Source organism: Convolutriloba macropyga, chromosome 15 (genome assembly GCF_964194025.1).
Source record: "Convolutriloba macropyga chromosome 15, txConMacr16.3, whole genome shotgun sequence".
In the NCBI taxonomy this organism is placed as follows: domain Eukaryota; kingdom Metazoa; phylum Xenacoelomorpha; order Acoela; family Convolutidae; genus Convolutriloba; species Convolutriloba macropyga.
In genome coordinates this window covers 41186676-41203162 of record NC_134482.1, presented here as the reverse complement: position 1 = coordinate 41203162, position 16487 = coordinate 41186676, and the positions used below count along the sequence as shown (strand labels likewise).

The 16487-nt window shown below is 37.1% G+C and overlaps 1 protein-coding gene across 1 annotated transcript in view; it reads left to right on the top strand.

The window, feature by feature from the left end:
• Positions 1-16487, top strand: part of LOC142354711 (uncharacterized) — a 50832-nt gene that overhangs the window by 26298 nt on the left and 8047 nt on the right. Inside the window, exons 6-7 of the mRNA XM_075407083.1 lie at positions 6958-7655; positions 8308-8529. Coding sequence (XP_075263198.1) covers positions 6958-7655; positions 8308-8529 — 920 coding nt within the window. The remainder of the gene's footprint in view (positions 1-6957; positions 7656-8307; positions 8530-16487) is intronic.

Below are 16487 nucleotides of genomic sequence, written 5' to 3'. Positions count from 1 at the left end.
TCATTTCACTGGAAAATTTTTAGGATGGGCTCACGCACAGTGTAACTTGAAACGCAGAACTCTCAACAACACTCTCCTCTTCGCCCACAACTTAGCAAATTATGATCTTCACCATGTAGTACTGGCACTACAGAACATAAATGAGAGGAACACAATTTCGATTGTACCCAGCACAAGCGAAAAATTCATCTCGTTGCAAATAGGAGTTCACATCAAAACAACTCAAAACAAAAAAGGTGTGTGGACCAGTCAATATGAATACATCAGACTTCTGGACTCATTTAAATTCATGAACACTTCACTTGACAGGTTGGTGCAGAACCTGCCAGCAGACCAATTCAACATGCTTGAACAACATTTCGAAAATTGGCCCGAGTCATCAGTCAAACTGTTGAAACAAAAGGGTTCGTTCCCTTATTGCTATATAGACAATTTCGAAAAACTGCAGGAGCCTCAGCTTCCTCCACGCAATTTGTGGTCTAATAGCTTGCAGCAGTATGAAGTCACAGTAACTGAAGATGAATACGCAAGGGCAGTTGAAGTATTCAATTTATTCAAGTGTCAGAACATTGGGGAGTACTACAACTTGTACTTGAAAACAGATGTTTTTCTTCTCGCTGCTGTAGTTCTATGCTTCCGGAAGGTATGCTATGAGACATATGGACTGGATTGTTGTCAATACTACACGGCATCTAACTTTTCAGGTGATGCCATGCTGAAAATCTGCAACCCCGAACTCCATCTTCTTACAGAGAGAGAACATCTCGATATGGTGGAGAGCTTGATAAGAGGAGGCGTGAGCTCAGTATACAGCAAGCGACTTTGTAGGGCAGACAATAAGTTTCTGCCGGACTACAAGCCGAAGAATATTTCTTCGTTCATTGTAATGAGTGATGCAAATAACCTCTACGGTGGAATCATGGAAAAGTTCCCGCTTCCTCTTCGTGAGTTTGAATTATTTGACAAGAGCGAATGGACCGACGCAAATGCACAAGAAATATTGAATCGAATCTTGAAAACACCGGACGATGATGAAATAGGATATATTGTTGAAGTAGATTTCAGTTATCCAGATAGCTTGCATGACCTTCACTCAGATTTTCCATTGGCACCCACAAAACAAGCAATAAATGAATGCTGGCTGAGTGAATATCAAAGCGATTTATTAGAAGAGATGCAAATCAAAAAACCTCCTCAGGTTAAAAAGCTCATTCAGACGCTTTTTGATAAACAGAGCTATACACTGCACTATCAAACGCTGAAACTCTATGTTGAATTGGGATTGGTAGTAACTAAGCTTCATCGAGTGCTATCATTCAGACAAGAAAAGTGGTTGGCCCCCTACGTGAAACTGAATACGGAAAAACGGAAGCAGGCGAAGAATAAATTTGAAGAGGATTTTTTCAAATTGATGGTCAACTCATCGTTTGGAAAAACCTGTGAGGGTAAACGCAACCGTTTGAAAGTCAAGTTGACCCGCACTGAAGAAGAAATTTTGAAGTGGACAGAAAAGCCCGAGTATCAGTCGTCGCAGATCATTACTGAAGATCTTGTTACTGTATGTCTTCAGCAATCGGAAATACTTTGGGACAAGCCAACAATAGTAGGTGCCTGTATATTGGATTTGGCGAAGAAGTTCATGTTCGAGTTCCACTACAAAGTCATGAAGAAAAACTTTGATTGTAGTTTGCTTTATTCAGACACAGACTCTTTTGTGTATGAAATGCGCTCGAGAGACTTTTTTGCGGAACTACAGCGGAAAAAGTCGGTCGCTGAACAGTTTGATTTTTCAAACTTCCCATCTCAACACCCGTTGTACAGCAGGGAGAATGCCCGTGTCACGTTGAAATTCAAAGATGAGATGGGAAGCAAGGCAATTGCAGAGTTCTGTGGACTGAAGCCTAAGCTGTATTCTATCAAGCTCGCCGAAGGTAAGTATAAGTCCTTTTCACTACCACTACTGCACCATACATACAAAGACATTCAACAAAAGCAAGCATATGCTAGACGTTAACATACAACTAAATTTTTACTGCAGGCAGGAAGACCAGAATGAATTGGAGACAAAACAAGTTTTTTTCAGGTCCCAATAGTTTGCTCAACAAAGTTTGCTCAACACCCGAATAGCATCCAGCAACCACAGGCTTCACACGATTGTTGTCAACAAGAAGTCGCTGTCAGGCTACGATGACAAACGTTTCATCTTGAGTGACCAAGTTTCAACGCTGCCCTATGGTCACAGTGCAATAAGAGAAGACTTGTTTTTCCGGGCAATAGTGAATGAACCTGATTGGGGCCTGGATGATTTTAGCGAAAGCGAGCAAAAAAGCGGGCAGCAGGCCCAGGATAGCTCGCTGCAGGCCCAGGATAGCTCGCTGCAGGCCCAGGATAGCTCGCAGCAGGCCCAGGATAGCTCGCAGCAGGCCCAGGATAGCTCGCTGCAGGGCCAGGATAGCTCACAGCAGGCCCAGGATAGCTCGCAGCAGGCCCAGGATAGCTCGCAGCAGGACCAGGATAGCTCGCAGCAGGCCCAGGATAGCTCGCAGCAGGCCCAGGATAGCTCGCAACCGGTAAAAAATAAAAACCAGCAGAAAAACAAGCACCAAACACAACAGTCAGCAAACATTCCACAAACTAATAGCATTCTAAACACAAGTTTCATGTCAATTCCCGACCCAGGTTTTCACCAGCGAATTTATAGCGAGGATGAATTGAATGAAAATTTGGTAGATTTTGACAATTTGTCAGAGTTTTCGGACAGTGGTTCTTCTACGGACGCAGCTTGCGATGGATTTATTCTAAGTCAAGCGATAGAAGATTCAGATAGCAGCCCCCAACCTCCAATCACAATTGACAAACAACCGCCAGCCAACCTCCCAATAACAATTGAACAACAAAATCTGCAAGATCAACCACCTACCAAAAAGAGAAGACGAGCAAGAGTCATAGAAAGTAATAGCGAAGAGGACTGAAGAACCCAAACAAAACTAAAACTCTTGTCTCATCCTGTATTTGTACCTATATTGTCCAAAAAACACTGGCAGTCAGGCTTATATGGCCCAATTGGCTTTTTTTAAAAGTGAAATTTGTACCGTCCCCCTTTTTGGGCTAGAAATTTCTTGTGTATAGTGAGAGTTTGCGATGGTGCACGCGTGAAGTGTGAGAAAGTGAAAGGTGTGGTCCAACGTACCAGGAGGGGTTGAACTGCCACAGCGTGTGACAGAGCACAGTTCTTCCTGCACATATCAGACTGTATCAAAATTCGTTTTTGCAACAAAATTTGTGTCTCAGTCAACTTATTAAGTCAGCTTTTCCGCTGCCATACATGCAGGGTTTCTCTTATTCATTTTAAACCCAATAAAGTTCAGTAGAACCGGATTTTTTGAAAAAATAGTTCCTACCCATATATCCGGTCTACTAAAAAAGATTTTTCTTACTCAATTGTTGCGCAGGGTGATGTGTAGTTGTCCGTTGATACCCTCTTGGACAACCCGATCTTGAATATCAAAAATTCGTGGATTCCTACACTTTCCACAGTGGCAAATATGGAGGTCGATTACACTTCTGTTGAGACAGAAAACCACTTTTCTCAAGTTTCTGATTGGATCTAAAATTTTTTATCACGTTCCTCAAATGATTTTAAGAACTTCATAAGTCGTCCAATTTCATTCATCAGTGTTCTCCGTTTCAGTATTTAATCTGTATTAGGAATTTTTTTAATGATTAGGAGTTTTTGGAAGAACGTCTTTTTTCCAAAATGAACAAGAAACTTGCTGTTGACCTATTGAGAATTTCTCATATTGCAAAAAAAAGTAGTTTTCATATATAATAAACAAAAAATTGTTATAACTTACTTGGTTTGCTACTTGATTCTACCATTAGTTCCTGTTTATCGTTCATTCACTCTGACTGAAACAGCATTAGTATCATAACAAAAAGAAATGATCGGTGAGCTCAACTTATTTTTTTAGACAACAATTCTAAAATCACTTTGACAAATTTTAAAAATCTTCACAACAAATACAATGAAATTATAGCCCCCCCCCAAAAAAAAATATTTACAATGATGGGGGGCTTTGCAAAAAATTGTTATCTGACCACTAAGCTGGGGGGGCTATAAAGAAAAACCCAAATTATTCAGAAGTTTTCTCGTTTGTACCCCGTCCCAACGGGGAAATTAAAAATATTCAGAACTAAAACTCAGACTTACGTATTGAGAACGTTGATCTCCTCTTGTATTTTGCTGGATGTAGCAGAATATCAAAACATCAGTTGATTGACCCGCAGTTGAGAGTTCTGCTGGATGTAGCAGAATATCAAAACATCAGTTGATTGACCCGCAGTTGAGAGTTCTGCTGGATGTAGTAGAATATCAAAACATCAGTTGATTGAACAACACAGTTGAGAATTTTTCAGAAAAAAGTTGGCAATTATTTTTCATGAATCCTGCTTTGATGAAAAAATATTTATACTATAATTCGTTTTTAAAAATATTAGCTGACTATTTGTTGAATTATTTGGTTTATAGGTTTATGTTGAATTTTTAGTTTCAGATAGTAAAAGTCTCCCGAAACAATTCTTTATCTGTTCACAAGAAAAAAATCACAAGAGAGACTTTTACTGCTGAGCAAAACACAAAATTTAAAAAATTGCCAACTTTTTATTTAAATGTTCAAGCAGGCTGATTGTAAAAAGAGCTGAATGTATAGGAAGCAATAACTGGCAAGCTGAATGTATAGGAAGCAAAATAACTGGCAAGCTGGTTTGGAAATAGTCAAATTTACAAATGATAGCTATCTTGAAATATTCAATCTGGGATTTCTTATTTGCAACAGCAGGACTTCAGTTTTTTCAACCAAAACATCGTAAAATTATCACAGCTTTGATCCCCCTTACCCCCTCTTTCATCTGCCGAAAATTAAGTTTTTTGAAGTAGGGGGGTTTCCAGAAAAATTGAGATAAATCCAGCAATTCTAATGTAATATTAAGTAAAAGTTAGGCTAGGGGAAGCTTTAATATACGTATGCTTTTATAGCTCAGCCAGTATAGCGTGGTAATTGCCATAGTTCTTTTGTTTAGCACCGAGAAAGCAAAGAGTAATGGCGTCACTTTGTCTAGCACGACTGAGTAATATGGCGGGAAAGTTAGCAAAAGTTGCAAAGAGTTTGAACTAGTTTATAGCACCGATGAATGAATTAGCCGAATAAAGCACCAAAGATTTGAATAAAATCAAAAATTAGGGGGGATGCCAGGGGGCGTTGTAAACTTACAAAAAAATTGCGTTGCAGAAAATGTCCCAAAAGTGTTCCCCCTAGGGGGGACACTTTTTGCATTCCAATCTTAATACATAGTGTCCCCCCCCCCGTTGAGACCCCTGTCAGCTTTTTATACTACTGAGCAGTTCTTCCGACATTAGTCGGTTTATGTTTCATTAATCCTTCATTCTTTCCTTTCACTTGTCTCTTTCGCAACATGAGACTTTCACAGTCAAAAGTGACCGAAAATTGAACGAAATGAGATAATTTGCTTGTAACCGCTCATTTTACGCCTTTAATAATAGCTGACTAGCAACTTTGAATTGCCAATATCGATCATTTTTTAATTTCGGAATTTTTGTTGGAGCTGTTTAGTTTATTGAGCGAAAAAGGCAGTCAATAATGATCATCGTTGTTGCAGCGATACAAATTGTCATGATGGCTCTAAAATTGTTGGCAGAATTTGAAGTCTTGGTACAATTGCGTCAACAATTGCGTTCAGAATTGAAAACAGAGATTTTGGTCACTATGTAACCATAGATACTTGAAGCGTACCGCCTCTCTAATAATTTTGTTCCCAAATCTGATACTCTGAAATTTCTGTTGTGGCTGAATAGAATGAATTCAGTTTTTCATGGATTCAATTGTAGTTTCAAACTTTTAAATTGCTCTCGTAGAGAAGCAACTTTGGTAAACGTGTCTTTTTTATGCAAATTTTTTGCTTGACCGTTTTGACTTTTCGAGTGACTTTTACGCCCTTGACTTTTTGCGTTTCGCGTGATCTAAAGTTCTCTCTTAATCACAATTTCAAGCAGCTGAATTCAATTGGTGGCAATTTACTACTAAAAGTCAAATGAAAAGTGCGCCGAAACTGGTGCCATTTTTTAATTTAAATTTTAATAGTGGTATATGTTAACCAAATGTGGTTATTTGAAGCCCGCTATTGAACTTCTTAGTCCCATTTAGCCCCCCCCCCCCGACTGAAGCAGGCTGCAATTGATTAGAGCTCCCACTAGTCGTTCGAGAGCAATTCTTCCGACGTTTAGTCGGTTATGTTTGAAATTTGTAGTCAGCGATAGTGTGTTTTTTCTTGTTGTATCACCTCGCATATCTTATCAAATTGATCTCGCAGATCGGTCATATACAGGTTGATGAATAAGGTACAAAGCACTCGGGCACACCATGTTCTGGAACAATTTCAGCTGAAGTAACGTTGTTAATTAAATGAGTTAGTTAAAATTAGTTAAATTAAAATAGTTGATTGTGTTACAGTCGACACCTAGTCTTCCTAGCATTTTTAATAGAATAACGTGGCTAATTGAGTCAAATGCTTCTGAAAGGTCTAAAGCAGATGCTACACTTTTATTTCGATCTGTTTTATGCCTTATAAACTCATTAGTATAAACGATAGCCTCTGTTGTAGAATTTTCTTCCTATAGCCGTAGGAAGAACGACTTAGTGGATTGTTTTTGTGTAAGTTTCCACCTACGTTATTTTTTGTGGCAAGACTTGCTACTAACTGAATCGCCAACCCTTTTTTACTTCAAAGAAATTTAAAATTTGAAATTTTTATAGCGAAGAAAGCAATTGTTGTCCGGAATATAGGCTTATCTCTGCTTTATTTTCCAGTTGTGATGCAAACCTTGTTTTAATCAAACATGGCTTGTTTGCTTGTCATTAGCCAAACATTGCTAAAATTTAGGTACCTTAATCCACATCAGCTCCCACCACTGCTGTCGCAACACTTGTATCTAAACGACTATATCAAATGTCAGCTACCATCTCCTCGAATATCACGCGCGTGGGAAGCATTAGAGGAACGCAACACTGGGAAAACAAAACAGCCCGCATCGGTAGTCGATCAAAAACTGAAGGAATCGTTAGAGATATTTGTGGAGGTCGAACGTCGGAAGTTGTCGATGAACATCGAAAGGGTAGAGCAGTACGTCGCACAGTTACGTATCAGTGTGTTATTGTACGAGTTAGCCTACTGGCTTAAAAAGATATTCGCGGCCAAGAAATCATTCGCGCCGGATGCCTACTACCTTTGCTGGAAGTTGTTCGATGACCCCAAGTTCTTTGTGCCAATATCTTGCGCTGACCACGCCATGCGTAAGCAGTATTGCAAACGTGAGGGCATTTATTACCTAGTGACAAGGTTTTGTCTCAATATTCTTCACTATGAAATGAAACAGGCAGGGCTCGTCAAATGGGACAAATCATCTACAGCTTACAAAACTTTCATGTTCCTGTTCAGACGTCTATTTTTGCCCTATGCTGAGCCCGATTCCTTTGCCTTTGACCCGACAGAGAACTGTTATGATAGGTATTCGGCAAAGATTCTGCAAAAGATGCGTTTTATCATGGAGAGGGAGAAACACACAGATCAACAAGCTAATCGTGAGTAGGAGTAAAAAAGATTCGGGATCTATTCTGTTTCGGTCCCCAGTGTCTTTATGCCTCTAGTTCCAATTTTTAATGTTGTTATAGAGCATCTCGCTTTGAAAAAAAAATAGCTTGGGGGAGTAAAGATTTATGCCCGCTAAGCGCGGGGGGGGGGGGGGGGGGGGGGCAATAGATCCAAAAACACGTAATTGTCGAATTAATTTAACTGCTTAGTTTACACTGACATCCTAAAATTAGTGTCCGAGCAAAAATATCTAATAAGACTGTCCCATTGGTCACGCTTTCAAAATGTCATTTCAGCAGCGAATGTTTGTTTAATATTATCGGAACCTTGCAAATATGAAATGCTAAAATCTATCTAAGCGGCACCGAATTTTCAGTGCGACCACAGAGCTTAAGTATATGATACGTGACTCTGCTTCAAGTTACTGGGAACGTCTGGCGTTTGTCGAGAACCGCGTAGCTGCTCGAGATATAAACCAGGATTTCGAAGTCACGCAAACTTGCATACAAACACGTACTCTGTTCAACTTGCGTGTTTTGTTTGAAGCCGGCAGTTTCAAGTTTTAAAATTCCGGTTGCTTGAAAATCTGGCACTGTATATAGGAAAAATCCTTGGGTATTAGTGAGTTATGTGTTTTTTCAGGTGGCTATTACGACCTACACATGGAGAACCTGAAGTTGTTCACGAATGAGACGACTCAAACATATGTGAGACTGGAGCAGCAGGTGACGGCCTCTCTTAATGACGTCATTCTATCTCCCGAGAACCAAAAGCAGGTTGACAACTTCATCACCCGAGTCTTGGAAGCGCTAGTCTCCATATCAACTGACAAAAATGTCGAACTCATTGACTGGCCTTTCATAGGTGGGTTCCAGTTTCATAACGTGTCATTGGGGGACGCTCAGAAGTTAATTTTATTAATTGCTCTCAAACAAATTTTGTAGCAATTCTATTAGTCCTGTGGTGATTTTTATGCGATTTTTCGTTTAACCGATTTTTGTCGGACGCTATTAACTTTTCGTCCTCAATAACAAAATAAACAGGTAATTGGTCAGGCAAGAGGTCATTAAGTCGCTGCTCACCTGTCTTAGAGCACCGCTAGTCTAAATGAACTATTCATCGAAGCTGCTGCGACATAAAATCGTAGTGTAAAGGGCATGTTTTTGGCCTGTTCTGACCCCCGCCTCTGCCCCGATAACCTCTCTCCCACTCCCTTTTCAACCCTCACTCCATCTCCAACCTCTACCACTCCTGCTGCACCCCCCCCCCCCCCGATGCTAGCCTCTCTAAGCCCAAGCAAGCCACTACCAACGCGAACCGCTTGCCGGTCGTTTGATAGAAATTCTCTCAACGATGGGCGTTTATCTTAAACTGGTCTCAAACACAGTTTGAAGCAACGATTGTAAACATGTGTTTGTTAGTAGCAGCGAGCTATGATAGGCATTCTTTGGTTTTTACAATTCAAAGAACTTGATTTGTAATAGTGAGTTGTCTTTTTTAAAATCCCGTTCACAATGTTGACTTTGATGGCATTGGGTTGTGAAATTAGTAGTTGTTTTAGTCAGACTAGAGCAGTAAGGGCAGTAAAAAAATGAATAGTTTATTGTGTGAAATACTTTTCAAACTCCTTTTAAAGTGCTGTGAGAAATTGACGTTTGAACAGATTTCCGCTTTTTGAACGTGATTTTTTTTCACGTACTGCAATCTATATATTAATTCAAACTCGAATGCTATGTCACCATGTTTAAGCTCCTAATCTTCATGTTTTAGCGTCCCTTAAACATGCAGCCTAGCGTTTTGCATGCATTTTGAGCGCTGCGAGGTGGATTCGAACCGGGGTCTGTTGAGTTCGATCAGGGTATAAAAAATTTCGCAAACCACTAGACTAAATCCCTTGCTGTTAAGCAGCTATTAATTCAACTTGGACAGAGAGCCACTGAACACCATGCGCCACATCGTTTTGCATGCATGCTTGCTATTGCCAGAAAAGCTACCTATGCCGTAAAGGCCAATGACTGATTAGCCGTTGATGCAAAAATAGGTCATTGACCGAAAAACTGCCAATGTCCGAAAACCTGCCTGAGCCAAAACGGTCAACGACCGAGAAACTGGGGGATGCAAAAATAGGTCAATGACTGAAATTCTCCGTATAAAAATTTATTCCATCGCAGAAAATTTTGTCACACGAAAGCAGTCCTTGAATGACATTTGCGATGCATCACAGATGTTGACAGAATAAAGATTTTTTTAAGTAAAAGTCCGAAATGAAATCGAAGATGAAAAATTGTCCATTTAAATGATGAAAAATGATAAATTTGAATTACCTAGATAGAAGAGCAACACGGTCAAGATTTTGTGTAGCGTTTTTACATCCTCAACAAAGATTGCTACGACTTCTTTTCTCTTTCTTCTGTCTTTAGCTGCATCTTTTCTCTTTTGTTTTTCTTTTTCTGTATTTCTTTTCTCTCGCTTTTTTTCTGCCTCTCGTTTTCCTTTCTTTCTTTTCTGTGCTCCTTTTCTGTCTTTTATCTCTATTGTCTTTTTCTTTTCTAGCTTTCTTTTCTTTGTTTCTCCTTGTTTTCTGTTCTTTTTATCTGTCGTTCTTTTTCTCATTTTTTTTCTCTTTGTTCCTCTTCCGCCTGTGTTTAGTTTCTCGTATCTTTTTTCCTTTCTGCTCTTCACTTTTGATTTTTCTCTTTCTTTTCAGTCGTTCGTTTCCCTGTTGGTTTTTTCTGTCTTTCTTTTCTCTCTTCCTTCTAATTTTTTTGTTTTCTTTTCTTTTTCTCTCTTGTTTCTTTCTTTTCTCTTTCTATTCGCTTTTTTTCTGTTTTCTTCTGTCTGTCTGTTGTCTTCTGTCTTTTGTATCTTTCGTTCATCTCTTTCTTTTCTCTTGTTTTTCTCTCTTTTCTGTATTTCCTGCCTGTTTTTTCTGTCTTTTCATTTGTCTTCGTCTTTTCTCTCTTTCGTTTCTCTCTGTTCTGTTTTTCAGTCTTCTTTCTCTTTCTTTTGTCTGTTTCGTTTCTTTTTCTTCTCATTTGTTCCTCTTCATTTCTCTTTGTTCCTCTTCCGCTTCTTTTTAGCTGCTCGAATGTTTTTTCCTTTCTGGTTTTCTTTTTTGCTTTTCTCTTTCTTTTCTGTCGTGCTTTTTTCTGCTGTTTTTTTCGTCTGTCTTCTCTTGCTTCTCTTTTTTTTATTTTTTTCTGTGCTTCTTCTTTCGCTCTTTCTTTTCTCCCCCTCCCTTTGGCTTTTCTTTCTTTCGTTTCTGTATTCCTTTTCTGTCTCTTCTCTCTTTTGTCTTTTTTTCTATCTTTCTTTTCTCTCTTTCTCTCTATCTTCTTTCTTTTTTATCTGTCATTCTTTTTCTGATTCTTTTCTCTTTGTTCCTGTTCCGCTTCTCTTTAGTTTCCCGTATTTTTTTTCCTTTGTTTTTTCTTCTCTGTTGCTTTTCTCCTTTTCTGTCGTTCCTTTCTCTGTTTTTTTTCTGTCTTTCCTTTTCTTTCTTGCCTTTCTCATTCTTTTCTGTCTTTTTATCACTTCTGTTTCTTTCTTATATTTCTATTTGTTTTTTGTTTTCGTCTGTCTGTCTACTCTCTTCGTTCGATTATCTCTTGCTTTTCTTTCTTGCTTTTCTTCCTCTTCTGTTTTTCCTTTGTCTTATTTTTCTTTCTTTTTCCTTTCTTTTTTTTCTCTTCTGTCTTTCTTTTTTCGCTTTCTTTTCTGACTTTCGTTTCTGTCTTTCTTTTCTCCCTTCTCTTCCTTTCTTTTCTCTTTCTATTCGCTTTTCTTTTTTCTGTCTGTCTGTTCTCTTCTTTCTTTTCTCTTTTTCGTTCATCTCTTGCTTTCCTCTCTTGCTTTTCTCTCACTTTTTTGTATTTCCTGTCAGTCTTTTCTGTCTGGTTTGTCTTTCTTTTTCCTCCTCTTTGTTTCTGTTCTTCTTTTCTGCCTTCCTTTTCTCTTTTCTTTTTCTTTTCTGTCTTTTTCTTTCCTGTCTTTTCATTTGTCTTAGTCTTCTTTAGTTTCTCTGTCTTTTCTCTCTTGTTCAGTCTTTTTTCTCTCCTTCTTCTGTCTGTTTTTTCTCATTCTTTTTTCTCTTTGTTCCTCTTCCGCTTCTCTTTAGTTTCTAGTAACTTTTCCTCTCTGTTTTCTCTTTTTCTTTTCTCATTTTCTGCCGTTCCTTTCTCTGTTTTTTTGTCTTTCTTTTCTCTCTTGCTTTTCTTTTTCTTTTCTGTCTTTTTCTCCCTTCCCTTTCTTTCTTTTCTCTTTCTATTCGTTTTTTTCTGTTTTCGTCCGTCTGTCTATTCTCTTCTGTCTTTCCTTTCTTTCAATTATCTCTTGCTTTTCTCTATAGCTTTTCTTCATCTTTTTTGTTTTTCCCGGCTGTCATTTTTGTCTTCCTTTTTTTCGTTTGTTTTTTTTCTCTTCCTTCTTTCTTTTCTCGCTTTTTTATCTGACTTTCGTCTCTGTCTTTCTTTTCCTTTCTTTTCTATTTCTATTTGCTTTTTTTTTGTCTGTCTGTTCTCTTCTTTCTTTTTACTCTTTCGTTTATCTCTTGCTTTTCTCTCTAGCTTTTCTCTCTTTTCTGTATTTCTTCTCTGCCTTTGCTGTCTTTCGTTTGTCTTTCTTTATTCTCTTTCCTCTTTTTTCTGTCCTTCTTTTCTGCCGTTTTTTCGTTTCTTTTCTCTCTTGCTTTTCTCTCCTTTTTCTCTTGCTTTTCTCTTTTTCTTTTCTGTCTTTCTATTTTTTCTGTTCTTCTTTTCTGCTTTTTTTCTCTACCGTTTTATCTTCTCTTTATGTTTTCTCTCTTTTCTGTCTTTTCATTTCTCTGTCTTTTCTTTCTTTCGTTTCCAATTTTTCTCTCTTTAATCTGTCTTTTTTCTATTGTCTCTTCCTTTTCTGTCTTTCTTTTCTCTTTAAATTTTCTCCTTTTTTCTGCCTTTTTTCTCTTTCTGTTCTCTTTCGCGTTTCTTTGTTTTTTTTCTGTTTATCTTTTTTTCCCGTTCTTTTTTCTGTATCTTTTCTTTCTTTCGCTCTCCCTTTTTCTCTTTAGTTTTTATTTCTTTTCTGTATTTCTTTTCTGTCTTCTATTGTTTGTCTTTTTCTTTTCTGTATTTCGTTCTTTCTTTTTTGTTTTCTTTTTCTCATTATTTCTTTTTCTCTTTAATTTTCTCTTTTGTTCTTGTTTAGCTACTCTTTTTTTTCTCGTTTCTTTCCCTTCTTTTCTTCGTTGCTTTCTTTCTCTGTTGTCTTTCTTTTCTCCCTTTTTCTTTCTTTTCTCCTTCTATTCTTTTTTTCCAGTTTTCTTCTGTCTGTCTTTTCTCTTCTAGCTTTTCTCTTTCGTTTATCTCTTGCTTTTCGGTCTTGCTTCCCTCTTTGCAGTATTTCCTGTTTCTTTCTTTTGTCTTTGTTTTGTCTTTTTCTCTGCCGTCATTTTTTTCTCGCTTTCTTTTCTTCATTTTTCTGATTCGTTTCGCCGTCTTTTGTTCTTCGCTCTCGTTTCTCTCTTCAGTTTCTCGCTCTCCTTCATTTTTATCCCTTCTCTTTCGCTTCTCTCTTGCTTTTGTATTTCGTTTCTGTCTTTCTTTCTCTCTTTTTTTCTGTCCTTCTTTTCTGCCTTTCCTTTTTTGGTTTCCTTTTCTCTCTTGCTTTTTTCTTTCTTTTCCGTCTTTCGTCTTTTTTTCTCTTTTTTATTTTTCTGTCCTTCTTTTATCTCCTGTTTCTTCTCGCTTATTTTTTGTGCCTTCTGCTTATTCCTTCCTCGCTTTCTTTTCTGTTCTTTTCTCTGCCTTTCTCATTCTTTTTGCCCTCTTTTGTTCTGCTCTTTTCTCGCTTCAGTTTTTTGTTCTTTCTCGTTTTTCTCCCTTCTCTCGCTTCTCTTTTTCTTTTCTGTCTTTCGTTGCTGTCGTTCTTTTGCTTTCTCTTTTCTGTCCTTTTCTGCCTTTCCTTTCTTTCGTTTTTCTTTTCTCTCTTGCTTTTCTCTCTTTCTCGCTTTTCTTTTTTTTCTGTCTTTTGTCTCTTTTTTTCCTGTTCTCTTTTTTCTCGTCTTCTGCCTTTCTTTTATCTGTTCTTTTTTTCTCGCTTTCATTTCTGTTTTTCTCTTTTTTCCTGCCTTTCTTCTGCTTTTTTTTCTTGGGTTTCTCTTTATCTTTCGTTTTTTTGTCTTCACTGTATTGTTTCTTTTTCTCTTTCTTTTCTGTCTTTTTTCTCAATTTGTATCCTGCTTTTCTCTTCGTTTTCTTTTCTCCTTTTCTGATTTGATTTTCTCGCTTTGTTTTCTCTACCTTCTTTGTACTTTTTATTTTGTCTTCTCTCTTTTCTGTTCTCCTGTCTTTCCTCTCCTCTCTTTTTTCCGTTCTCTTTCTTTTCTGTCTTTTCTCTTTCGCATCTTTTCTTTTCGCTTTCTTTCATCTTTCTTTTCTGTCTTTCTCTTGATCTTTCTTTTCTCTTCTGTTCTTTTCTCTTTTGTTTCTTTTCTCTTCTGTTTCTTTTCTCTTTTGTTTCTTTTCTCTTTCCTGTTCTTCTTTCTGCCTTTCTTCTTTTTTGTTTTTTTTTCTTCTCTATTCTTCTTTCTGCCTTTCTTCTCTCTTTTGTTTCTTTGTTTTCTTTTTCTTCTGTTCTTTTCTTTCTATTTTTTTCGCCTTTCTTTTTAATCCTTCTCTCTTTTGTTCTTTTCTTTCGTTTTTTTTTCTTCAGTTTTTTGTTCTTTTCGATTTTCTTTCCGTTTTTTTCTTTCTTGCTTTTCTGTTCTGAATTTCTTCTGCCTTTTCTTTCTTTTCTCTTCTGTCTCTTTTCTCTTTATCGTTTCTTTTTCTCTCTGCCTTGCTATCATGCTTTTCTTTCTTTTCTGTCTTTGGTCTCTTTTTTCTCTTCTGCCTTTTATAGCCTTCTTTTTTTGTCGCTCATTCCTGTTTTTCTCCTTTTTTCTGCCTCTCCTCTGCTTTTCAACCTTCTTGCTTTTCTCTTCTTTCTCTATCTTTCGTTTGTTTCTTTTTTCTGTATTGTTTCTTTTTCTCTTTCTTTTGTTTTTTTCACTCCATTTGTATCTTGATTTTTTTTCTTTTCTTCTTTTCTGATTTGCTTTTCTTGCTTTGTTTTCTCTCCTTATCTTCTTCGTATTTTTCAGTTTCTGTGATCTCTCTTTTCTGCTTTTTTTCTGTCTTTTCTCTCTCCTCCCTCTCGTTCCTTTCTTTTCCTCCTTCGTCTCTCTACTCTTATGCTTCTTTCTTTCTGTTCGCTTTTTTCTCTTTTTCTCTTTCCTTTCTGTCTTTCTCTTTTCTCTTCTTTTTTTGTTTTTTTTTCTCTTTTCTGTTCTTTTTTCTGCCTTTCTTCTTTCTTTTGTTTCTTTGTTTTTTTTCTTTTCTTTTTTATATTCGTTTTTGACTTTCTTTCTAATCATTCTCTCTATTGTTCTTCGTTCGTTTTTTTCTTCTTTCCGCTTTCATTTCCATTTTTTCTTTCTCTTGCTTTTCTCCTTCTGTTCTGAGTTTCTTCTGCCTTTTCTTTCTTTTCTCTTTCTTCTTTCTCTATCTTTCTCTTTTGTCTCTTTTCTCTGCATCGTTTCGTTTTCTCTTTCCTGTCTTTTCTCTGTGCCTTTCTCTCTTGCTTTTCGTTTTCTTCTTTCTCTATTCTCTTCTTTTCTGATATGCTTTTCTCGCTTTCTTTACTCTTTATCTTTATTTTCTTTGGTTTCGCTACCTATCTATATTTTCTTTCCTTTTCTCTACTTTTTTCTTTTTTTTCTCTTTCGGTTTCGTCTATCTTTTTATCTTCTTTGCTCTTTCTTTACTGTCTTGCTTTTCTCTCTTTTCTTTCGTTTCTCTATTTCTTTGCTCTTCCCTCTTTATTTTGTGTTCTTTTGGCTTTTGCCTTTCTGCCTTTCTTCTTTTGCTGCCTTTCTTCACTTTTGTTTGTTTACTTTCTCCTTTTTCACCTTCTTTCTGTTTTTCTGTTCTTTTGGTTTTTAACTTTCTCTCCCATATATCTCTTTCGTTCCTCTATGTTTTTTCTTTAGCAGCCTTCTTGTCAGCCCTTCTTCGTTTTTTCTCTTTCTTTTCTGTCTTGCTTTTCACTTTTTTTGTCCTTCGTTTCCGTCCTTCTTTTCTTTTTCTTGTTCTTTTCGGCCTTTCTTTATTCTATATTTTCCTTCTTTTCTCTATCTTCTTTTCTACCTTTCTTTTTTTTTGTGTTTATTTCATTTCTCTCCTGCTTTTCTCTTTTCTTTTCTGTCTTATTTCTTTCCTTTTCTCTCTTGTTTTTTCTCTTTCATTTCGGTCTTTCTTTTCAGTCTCTTTTCTATTTCGTTTTTCTTCCTTTCGCTTTCTTTTCTCTTTTGCCCTCTTCTTATCTCTTGCTTTTCTCTTTCTTTTCGTCTTTCTGTCACTTGCTTTTCTCTTTCTTCGCTTTTCTCCTTTGTGTCTTTTGTTTCTCTCTTCTCTTTTTCCCTCTCTCTTTTCTGTTCTTTTCTCTTCCTTACTTTTCTCTTTCGTTTCTTTTCTCTTTTTTTCTATTCTTTTTTTACTTTCTCTTTTTTTGTTTTCTCATTTTTTTTACTCTTTTCTCTTTTTCTCTTCTGTTCTTTTTTGCCTTTTTCTCATTTTTCTCTCTTTTCCTCTCTTTGGCTCCTCTCTTTCCTTTTGTTTGAGGTTTTTGTTCTTTTCTCTTTCCTTTCTATTTTTCCTTTCTCTTGCGTTTCTTTTTCTTTTCTGCCTTTCTTTTATCTCTCTGTTTTCTGTCTGGCTTTTCTTTTTTCTCTCTGTCGTTTTCGTCTCTCCTGTCTCTCTCTTTCTTTCCTCTTTTTCTTCTTTTCTGCTTTTCTTTGTTGTTTC